The sequence below is a fragment of the Macaca nemestrina genome, chromosome 9, assembly GCF_043159975.1.
Source record: "Macaca nemestrina isolate mMacNem1 chromosome 9, mMacNem.hap1, whole genome shotgun sequence".
Taxonomy (NCBI): Eukaryota; Metazoa; Chordata; class Mammalia; order Primates; family Cercopithecidae; genus Macaca; species Macaca nemestrina.
In genome coordinates, this window is record NC_092133.1 from 110,801,141 (window position 1) to 110,811,531 (window position 10,391).

At 41.0% G+C, this 10,391-nt stretch overlaps 1 protein-coding gene across 4 annotated transcripts in view; it reads left to right on the plus strand.

Annotated features, from left to right (window-relative positions):
* LOC105479920 (neuropilin 1) overlaps positions 1–10,095 on the plus strand; it is a 157,545-nt gene extending 147,450 nt beyond the window's left edge. For 3 of the 4 annotated variants that reach the window (XM_011738246.2, XM_011738247.2, XM_011738249.2), the window contains 4 exons: positions 840–1,111; positions 1,605–1,701; positions 4,813–4,863; positions 7,225–10,095. In XM_011738246.2, the coding sequence (XP_011736548.2) occupies positions 840–1,111; positions 1,605–1,701; positions 4,813–4,863; positions 7,225–7,514 (710 nt within the window). In that variant the 3' untranslated portion in view covers positions 7,515–10,095. The remainder of the gene's footprint in view (positions 1–839; positions 1,112–1,604; positions 1,702–4,812; positions 4,864–7,224) is intronic. The other variant, XM_011738248.2, reaches the window with a different exon arrangement.
* Positions 10,096–10,391: the final 296 nt, after the last annotated feature.

Sequence of the window (10,391 nt, forward strand, 5' to 3'; positions counted from 1 at the left end):
GGAGTCATAGTGACAGAAGTTTCTTTAATCAGAATTCCTGCTGCTCAAATGATAAATAAAAATACATCTCAATGATTTCATTTAATGCATGTGTTCACATGGATGCTGCTGTGCGATCTTAAAGTTGCATGAAAACAGGGTTTCTTAGGCCCAGCATGGTGAATCATGCCTGTAATCCCAGCATTTTGGGAGGCCAGTGTGGGAGGATTGCTTGAGGCCAGGAGTTTGAGACTAGCCTGGGCAACACAGGCAACAAAGACTCTCTCTCTTCTTAAAGAAAAAATTAATCTTTTTAAGAACTAGCTGAGCATGGTGACACGGGCCCATAGTCATAGCTACTCAGAATGTTGAGGCAGGATGATCACTTGAACCAAGGAGTTTGAGGCTGCAATGAGCTATGATCGCACCACTGCATCCCAACCTGGGCAACAGGAGTGTCTAAACATAACAAATAAATAAATAAATAAGGTTTCTTCTTCGAGAGCCAGGCGTTTTCAGTCCAGGCTATGCACAGACGTTGCTTTCAGTTTGCTTGTGATGGTGCAAATGCCAGCTTGAGCCATAGCCTGTGTCCATATGAAAATGTATTCCATTATAAGTAGTATCCTAATTAGTGCCACTCAGCCTTCCCCTAATCAAATGTCCATTTTGCAGGAGCTGAGAGCAGGGCCTCAGGTGCCCATGAGGTCCCCAAGTATGCACACTTCTCCCTTTCCACTACATATTTGAGTTCTTGGCACTCAGCGCAGGAAGCTTTTGATTAGTGAGACTTGAAATAAGAGAGATAAAAGTGTGGTAATCCTGGCCACTCTCCCTAACACAGTTCTTTGTCATAGCAGGAGATGGCAACTTCATCTATTCCCAAGCTGATGAAAATCAGAAGGGCAAAGTGGCTCGCCTGGTGAGCCCTGTGGTTTATTCCCAGAACTCTGCCCACTGCATGACCTTCTGGTATCACATGTCTGGGTCCCACGTCGGCACACTCAGGGTCAAACTGCGCTACCAGAAGCCAGAGGAGTACGATCAGCTGGTCTGGATGGCCATTGGACACCAAGGTGACCACTGGAAGGAAGGGCGTGTCTTGCTTCACAAGTCTCTGAAACTTTATCAGGTATGACCTCTTCCCAAGGCTGGAAAGGGCAGTGGCTGCAGGAATACTGAGACGATATGTTGGAGGTTGTGCAAATGAGATGCGGGAATTATTCTGAAATTATTTCCAGTGTTTCCCAACCCTGAGATATTGCTGCAATGATAACCACCTTCATAGCAGATTTCACAGTCTCCTATATTGTAGGAACAGAACCAATTTGCTGAGAAAGAACACAAAGGACTTCCATGTCATCTATTTCTGGGCTTTCACAATGTATCATTCCTTTTGTTTGCTGCTTTCTCCCATTTTAAAGTTTGTATTATAAAAAGAGAGTGTGAGGAGAAGGTGCATGCCATCACCAGGCAGCCAATGTGGATTGATGAGTGAAGTGTGTGCTTACACTGAATCTGATGAATTTAATTTATGTGTCATAGCGGGAGCTGAACAAGCATTTGTAAACTCTGCCACATGAGATGAGCATTTCAATACTGTGAAAATGATCTTATTTTGTTAGGTGATTTTCGAGGGCGAAATCGGAAAAGGAAACCTTGGTGGGATTGCTGTGGATGACATTAGTATCAATAACCACATTTCACAAGAAGATTGTGCAAGTAAGTATGAGCTGCTGTAGAAACCAATGGAGTACTTGCCAAAGTGGTGGTCTTTGTTTTGCCCATTTCTACTTGGAATTTCCGTGTGGCCTCTCGGCACATCATAGGAAATGCATATTCTGGTGCAACAGGGCATAAAATCAGCCCAATTTACCTGTGGCTGTCCCATTACCTACCCTAGGTCCTTCATAATGTCTGCTTGATACCTACAAAACTCCACAAATAATGCAGAATCCAAAGAGTATAGCTAAGAAGACCCAGCTTACAAGCTGTATATGCCATACGGAAACATTTTGATGAGCAGCGGAAAGTCAGACATTGGATAATTCCAAATATCTGAGTGTATAAACAAAACAGCAAGCCTCTGAAAACTTTGATCAGGACGAGTTTAATTAAGAATACATTGTTAATGAACCATAGAAGCCATAATTCTTTGCTTTATTACAAATAAGTAGATGTTTCTGACTTTTAAAATAGCTGAAATGGCTTAAAAGACTTAAATGAAATTCAGAAACTTGGCCTAGTATTTCAGAGTTGGTCTTTATGGTTCTTGTACTAGGTGGATGTAAGACATAGAAAACCAATTCATATTCCCTAGTTCTTGATATATAATTACAAATAGCATTACTAATGGCAGTGTAATAGCATGGTAATTAGTCTTAAGCTCCATTTGCTACATTGAAACTTTTGTTATACATCATTATATAATACGATGTTAATTATAACAAAATGGGATAAGCCTTTTGGGCAAATTTAAGACAAAGGAGGCCTGTTGGCTGTAATGGGGGTTTTGGTCATTTCAGCAACTTACAAAGCTTTTATTATATAATATATTGGATATATATAATCCCTAAAGTGGCAATAATTTGATAGGATCCATTGAAGAAATTGGGCAAAAAAAAAAAAAAAGGAGCAATGAAGAAAGGCTTGCTTCTTCATACATTAAAGGGAATCTGCTTCGTGCCACCCTACTTAGCAAATCTTCACAAGAATGATAAGGCTTAATAGTTTAGCTGCAACTCCTTTACAAGTTACCCACATCCATATCTACACTGCTGTAAAAATGTGTATTTCATGTAGTAACACAATGTCTGTGATATCTTCACTTCTCCATTCCAAAGTGAGAATGATGATGATGATGTTTTGGGATGTGAGAGCAAACTCCACAGACTAAAACAAAGAAACGAAATTCAATTCAGTTCAACAAGTTCTGACCACATACCATATGCAAAGCAGCATGCGGATGCTCCAGTGAAAGTACATGGCTGAGCCAGGCGCAGTGGCTCACGCCTGTCATCCCAATGCTTTGGGAGGCCGAGGTGGGAGGATCATTTGGGGCCAGGAGTTTAAGACCAGCCTGGCCAACATGGCAAAACCCCATCTCTACTAAAAAATACAAAAATTAGCTGGGCGTGGTGGCACGCACCTGTAGTAATCCCAGCTACTTGGGAGGCTGAGGCAGGAGAACTGCTTGAACCCAGGAGGCAGAAGTGCAGTGAGCCAAGATCATGCCAGTGCACTCCAGCCTAAGTGACAGAGCAAGACCCCATTTCAAAAAAAGAAGAGGAGAGAAAAGGAAGGAAGGAAGGAAGGAAGGAAGGAAGGAAGGAAGGAAGGAAGGAAGGAAGGAAGGAAGGAAGGAAGGAAGGAGGGAAGGAAGGGGAGAAGGAGAAAAGGAAAGAAAGAAAAGAAAGAAAGAGAGAGAGAGAAAGCAAGAAAGAAAGCAAGAAAGAAAAAGGAAGGAAGGAAGGAAGGAAGGAGGGAAGGAAGGAAGGAAGGAAGGAAGGAAGGAAGGAAGGAAGGAAGGAAGGAAGGAAGGAAGGAAGAGAAGGAAGGAAGGAAGGAAAGAAGGAAGGAAGGAAAGACAGGACACAGCTGAGATATCTATGGTACTTTTTCTTTTCTTGTCATTTGTCCATTTAGCTGTAGTTGCTGCCAGGCATTGTAGTGGGAAAGTCACAACTAGAGCTCCATTAAACCACTTTATTTGTTTATGTTGCTACCAATAAAAATATGTGTAAGAAAATTGTACAATGATTCATCAAATATGCATCCTTGAACATCTGAGTGTGGATACTATGAAATTATCAACTATTTATTAATCTTTCATTCATTCATACATACAACAAATATCTATTAAAGCACCTATGATGTGCTAGACACTGTTGTAAATGCTGGAACATAGCAGTGGACAAAGCACTCAAAAATTCCTGCTGTGTACTTAGTACCACAGGGATACCAAAACTTTACTTCTTCGATAGCTATTTTATGTATTTATCTATTTTTGTAATACACAGGACACAGTCTCTTCTCTCAAAGAGTTGACATCCTATTCGAGAAGCAAAACTAACACACACCAAATTTAGGAAGCAGTTTTCTGCAAACTATAGGATGGTCGCCGTATGTACAAATCTGCTTCAGTAGAACCTATGTTCACCGGATTTTTCTTCCACATTTCAGATGCCAAAACCATGTCTCTTCCCCCTTCTCTCCTTTTTTAAAAAAATTTGTTGTTGTTGTTGTTTTTGCTTTTTTGAGACAGGGTCTCGCTTCCATCACACAGGGTGGAGTGCAGTGGCACCATCATGGCTCACTGTAAACTCCATCTCGTGAGTGCAAGCTCCCCTTCCACCTCAGCCTCCTAAGTAGCTGGGAAGCTAATTTTTTTATTTTTGTAGAGGTCTCACTATGTTGTCCAGGCTGGTCCTAAACTCCTACCCTAAAGTTCTCCTGCCTTGGCCTCCCTAAGTGCTGGGATTATAGGCATGAGCCAGCACACCCAGCCCACCCTTGTCTCCTAAAACAACAGACTCTGCTAGCAGCAGTGCTGCCTGGATTTAGATATGGCACCTTAAAGGCAGTGTTGTGACATCACATCACCAATTTCCTGGTCATTTATTGATCTATTTGGTGGGTTCTGGTTGAACTAAAAAATCCAAAAGGAGCCCAGTAGAGACGTGTGTGTGTGTGTGTGTGTGTGTGTGTGTATGTGTATGTGTGTGTCTGTGTGTGTGTGTGTCTGTGTGTATGTACCTAAAGGTTTGTGTAGTTTGGTGCATTATATTTTGTTGGCAGTTCAAATATCTCTTTCAATTTTGTTTGACTTGTCAGAACCAGCAGACCTGGATAAAAAGAACCCAGAAATTAAAATTGATGAAACAGGTAAATTTGTCTTGCTGACCAATTTTTTAAAAAAATTTTTACTATGGCTTTCATTGTGTTTATGAAGCAACTTTGTGGAACTCTAATACACCGGAATGTCAAAAGTTCAAATGAAAAACATCTATGCCCATGGCCCTGGGTTGGTGCTGTGGGTCGGATTGTGCCCACAGAGTACCCACTTCCGAGCCGCCCGTAAGACTTGGGGAGCCTCGGTGACGGTTCCTGCTTGTACATACTTGGTTAAGCCTGGGAAGTGTGCTCACCCTGGCCCTTCCCTGCCCAGTCTAGAGGTGGAACATAAAGGATAATCAGCTCAAACACACTGAGTTTATCACTACAAAGAAAGAAAACTAGTGAAGACGATTTCCATACATGGTTATTTGAAACCAACCAAAATTATTGTCTCTAGTTGATATCCAGCTCGGATCTTTAAGAGACCAGAGCCCAATTTCTGAGATAATCCATTGTGTTTGATTCATCTTTTCCCATCTTCCTCTACTAGAACCTTGGTTTTGTGATGACGATGATGATGATGATAAGAAGGATTTATTGAAGAGCTAGTATGTTCTGAGCACTTTACATACCTGATCTTTTTCTTTTCTTTTTTTCTTGAGACAGAGTCTGTCTCTGTCACCCAGGCTTGGAGTGCAGTGGTGTGATCTCAGCTCACTGCAGCCTCCACCTGCCAGGTTCAAGCAATTTTCCTACCTCAACCTTCCAAGCAGACTACAGGCCCACACCACCACGCCCAACTTATTTTTGTGTCTTTTGTAAGATGGATTTTGACCATGTTGCCCAGGCTGGTCTCGAATTCCTTAGCTTAAACGATTCCCTGACCTCAGCCTCCCAAAGTGCTGGGATTACAGGCATGAGCCACTGCACCCATCCTACATACCTTAGCTTATCTAATCCTCACAGCAGCTCTAGGGTTTGTATTTATCCCCATTCTACAGATAGTGAGACTGAAACTTAAGTACCATAGCTAATTGGGTGGCAGCCTCACACTTTAGCCTGATGAACTATAAATATGTGTTTTTGTTGAACGCTGCTTGGTGATCAAATGCAAGACCTTTGATCAGAGTTAGGCCTTTCCTGGTATAACTCTATTCCCAGAAGTTTCCACATCTCCCAGCCAGCACTGTGTGCTGTTGGACACTTGCTCCAGCATCACTGACAGCTGCTGTGGGTAGTGCTGCACCCTGATCATCAATGCATGTCGGCATCTGTTGCCGTTAGAAATGGGATCCTACTTTATGGCCAGTCGTGGACTTCATACAGGTAAATAAATATGGCACCATGCTGTTAGTAATATGAACACATTACCAAGTCCACACAGAGATATAAACTTTATTAGAGGTTGTTTCAAAACAATATTTCATCAAGGGAGAGAATATTAATATGTCCCAAGGCTTGTTTTCTCTTGGTTAGGGACTTGTGTCTCATATTTTTAGTTTTCTTTGATTGGAATCTTTGTTGATCAGAACACCATTAAGTAAACCCCAGGCACATTGTGCGTTAACATTTTCATCCCGTTTCTAGTACCAGGTAATTAGGCTGAAAGCTGCCATGTTAACAGTTTCTCCCATTCCACTCTAAAGAAAACAAGTCCCCAGTGACTGAGCTGCAGAGCAGTGCAACTGTCTCCGGTTAAACTACCAGGGCTGCAAAGATGCTGATTATTAGTAAATGTCTTCTATTCGGCATGACAGACACGGTTTTCTCGATTTGAGCCACACTCTGTTTACATGTCAGCAGCAAGCATTCTCTTGTTCTAAAAAAAATCACTCCTTCTTTACTGAAACTACTGTAGACTTTGGGCAAAATTTGTTTGACTCGAAGATTTCCCATATGGGAGAACAAACACATGCATAAACCATGCCAGATCCTGGAAGCAGCACCACGTAGAAGGGCGGCCATGAAGGTTTTTCTCGTGCCTGTTTTGGGATTAGGTACACGCACTGGGAATGGTAAAATCCCCTTGCTAGACTAATGTGTGACTAAGCATTTTGCAAAACTTAATGACCACATATCTAGCCAAGGACTGTAAACACAGATTACAATCTAGGACAGATGGGGCAGCATGAAATCTGAATTGGATGAGCATGGAACCTCCCAGTTTATCCAGAACAGGTTGTTTCCACGTGCTAAGCAGTCTGGCAGAAGCCCCAGCGCCCACTCCCCACTACCACTTCCCACTCCCCACTACCACCTCCCACACTTCCATTCCCAACAATGAGTCAGACATGACAGGCAAAACTGGGGTGTGCAATTTGCTCCTGTTTCGTTTCTTTCTATTTTTCTGTCTGCTTTCATCTGGTCCGTTGGCAGTGCTCACGGAGACAATCTTGTTTTTTTCCATAGGGAGCACACCAGGATATGAAGGTGAAGGAGAAGGTGACAAGAACATCTCCAGGAAACCAGGCAATGTGTTGAAGACCTTAGACCCCATCCTCATCACCATCATAGCCATGAGCGCCCTGGGGGTCCTCCTGGGGGCTGTGTGTGGGGTCGTGCTGTACTGTGCCTGTTGGCATAATGGGATGTCAGAAAGAAACTTGTCTGCCCTGGAGAACTATAACTTTGAACTTGTGGATGGTGTGAAGTTGAAAAAAGACAAACTGAATACACAGAGTACTTATTCGGAGGCATGAAGGCGGACAGTGATGAAAAGACAGTCAGAGGACGGAAGTGGAAGGACGGGAGTGAGCTGGGGAGCTGTTGATCTTTCACTATACAGGCTGGGAAGTGTGTTGATGACCACTGAGCCAGGCTTTTCTCAGGAGCTTCAATGAGTATGGCCAACAGACATGGACAAGGAGCTGTGTTCACCATCGGACTCATGTACAGTCAGCTTTTTTCCTGTTGGTTTCATTTGAATAATCAGATGCTGGTGTTGAGACCAAGTATGGTTGACATAATCATTCATTTCGACCCCTCCTGCCCCCCCCCCCCCGCGCCTCCTCTCCCTTTTATGGATTCTTTTCGGAAACTGTGCGAAATCCAAGATGCTGGCACCAAGCGTATTCCATGTGGCCCTTTGGATGGACATGCTACCTGAAACCCAGTGCCCAGAATATACTAGAATCACTGCATATCAGTGGACTCCTGAAGTTGTACTTGTGTATAATTGCCTGCGTCGTGCATAGGCAAAGAAGGATTAGGCTGTTTTCTTTTTAAAGTACTGTAGCCTCAGTACCAGTATAGTGCATCAGCCCTGTTTACGAAGCAATACTGTCCGATTTTCTTGCTGTTTTTCCAGTGTTGTACTAAACCTCGTGCTTGTGAACTCCATACAGAAAACAGTGCCATCCCTGAACACGGCTGGCCACTGGGTGTACTGCTGACAACTGCAACAACAAAAACAATCCTTGGCACTGGCTAGTCTATGTCCTCTCAAGTGCCTTTTTGTTTGTACTGGTTCATTGTGTTACATTAACGACCCACTCTCTTTCTTGCTGGTGAAAGCCCTATTCTTTAATCAAACCCTGGTGGCCCACTGACTAAGAAGAAAGTTTATTTTCGTGTGAGACGTCAGCCCCTCCGGGCAGGCAAGGGCTCTGAAGATTTGGCAACGTGGCTTAATTGTTCTGCTTTTTCTGTAGTTCAATTTCATGTCTCTTGACCCTTTTGTATAAAGCTGCAATATTCTCTCTTGTTGTTCTTTCATATGGAATGTATTTTCAAATGTAAACTCTTTTCTCTTTCTCTCTCCTATCTCTCTGTCTTTTTATCTCTCTTAAAATTGGAGGATTTGCCGTTGTCCAGAAAAGAAACTTGCAGCTTTAACCTGCTGGGAATGGCAAACGATTTTACTAGACTTTATGTTTAAAAATAAATAAATAAGGGAAATTCCTAACTTTGCCCTCCAAAGTCTAACTTTGGTTTTCTTGTTAACTGGTTAAAGTGACAGTATCTTTTTTCCTTATCTATTCTGTTCAAAACGACCTCTGATAGAAATGTTGGCATTTAGTAGAAATAGTGGTAAGTTGAGGAAAGAAATAATACAAATTGGCTTTCAAGTGAGACCCAAAGGAAGAACTGGATAAAATCTTCCAAATATCCAAAAGCATGAGATTTTTCTATCCAAATATGCAAAAATGACCCAAGAGAACCTTCTTGTTTTGCTTCTGAGTCAGACAAGGGAATTGGAAGGAATAACAGTTAATTTAAGAATTAAACTATAAATCCTGATGCCTGGGCGTCAAGTATTTTAAGATAAGAGGGGGAAAAACATAAAGTCAAAACAAATGGTTTACAAAATTTATAAAAGCAACCTTGAAAAAATAGACTTAAATGAATGCTTCTAGAAATTTCCAGCGGCTTGCAAAAAATAAGCCTGCCTTAGGGCTGGCAATACCTAAGCCTCTAACAGCACAGGGAAGCAAATATCTTACCAGGCAGCCTATGAATTAACCCAAAGAAGCTTTGGTGGGTTTTGGTGCATTTTTATCATGCCATGTTGGACATGAGATTTTTTAGATCTTCCTCCCTTCCCGCATTGCTAGACGTCTCGCTCAAAGACATTTGTGGGAGTCACATTTGCATCATAGATGAGACAGTCCATTCATCTTAGTTAAATTGGATTGAGAATGCCTTTTGTTTCCAGGAAAGTATTGATCACCATGAAAGAAGAATAGTTTTTTGTCCCCAGAGGCATTCATTTAGTTGATATAATCCTACCAGAAGGAAAGCACTAAGAAAGACTTGCTTTTTGCTTTTAAAGGCAACAGACTTATAGTTGTCCTCAGCCAAGGAAAAATGATACTGCAACTTTAAAATTTAAAGTATCTTGCACTGATAAATATATTTAAAAATTATATGTTTATAAAGTTATTAATTTGTAAAGGCAGTGTTACAAAATGTTCAGTTTATATTGTTTTAGATTGTTTTGTAATTTTTAAAGGTGTAAAATAACATATTTTTTCTTTATGGAAATCTATAAAACTTTCTGTAGTAAAATGTTTTCATTTTACTGGTATATTATTGCTTCATGTTTTGTACCATCATAAGATTTTGTGCAGATTTTTTTTACAGAAATTATTATTTTCTATGACAATATGACACTTGTAAATTGTTGTTTCAAAATGAACAGCGAAGCCTTAACTTTAAATGACATTTGTATTCTCAGACACTGAGTAGCATAAAAACCACATAGAACTGAACTGTAACTTAAATTCCAAACTATGACTACTACATTCCAAAGAAACAGTTGAATTAAACATTTTCATAAAATATCCCACACCTGATGGCTTTTATTATATTAGCACTGTTCTAGTTAAAGAAGTTGGTGACATGCCACCATCCAATAACTTTCAAGATTTTTTAAAGTTCTCTTTTTTAAAATATTCTGATAAGGAGAGAAGATTAAGAAGACATTTTCCGAAAGTAGAATCTCAACTCAAATTGGACCCTGTCATGATAAGGAGTACAGAATTTGACGTTAGGAATGGAAATGTTTAAATCCTAAATTGTGTGTCAAATGTTCTATATTTCATTTGGTAAAGTTTCTTTTATCATATTCACTCATA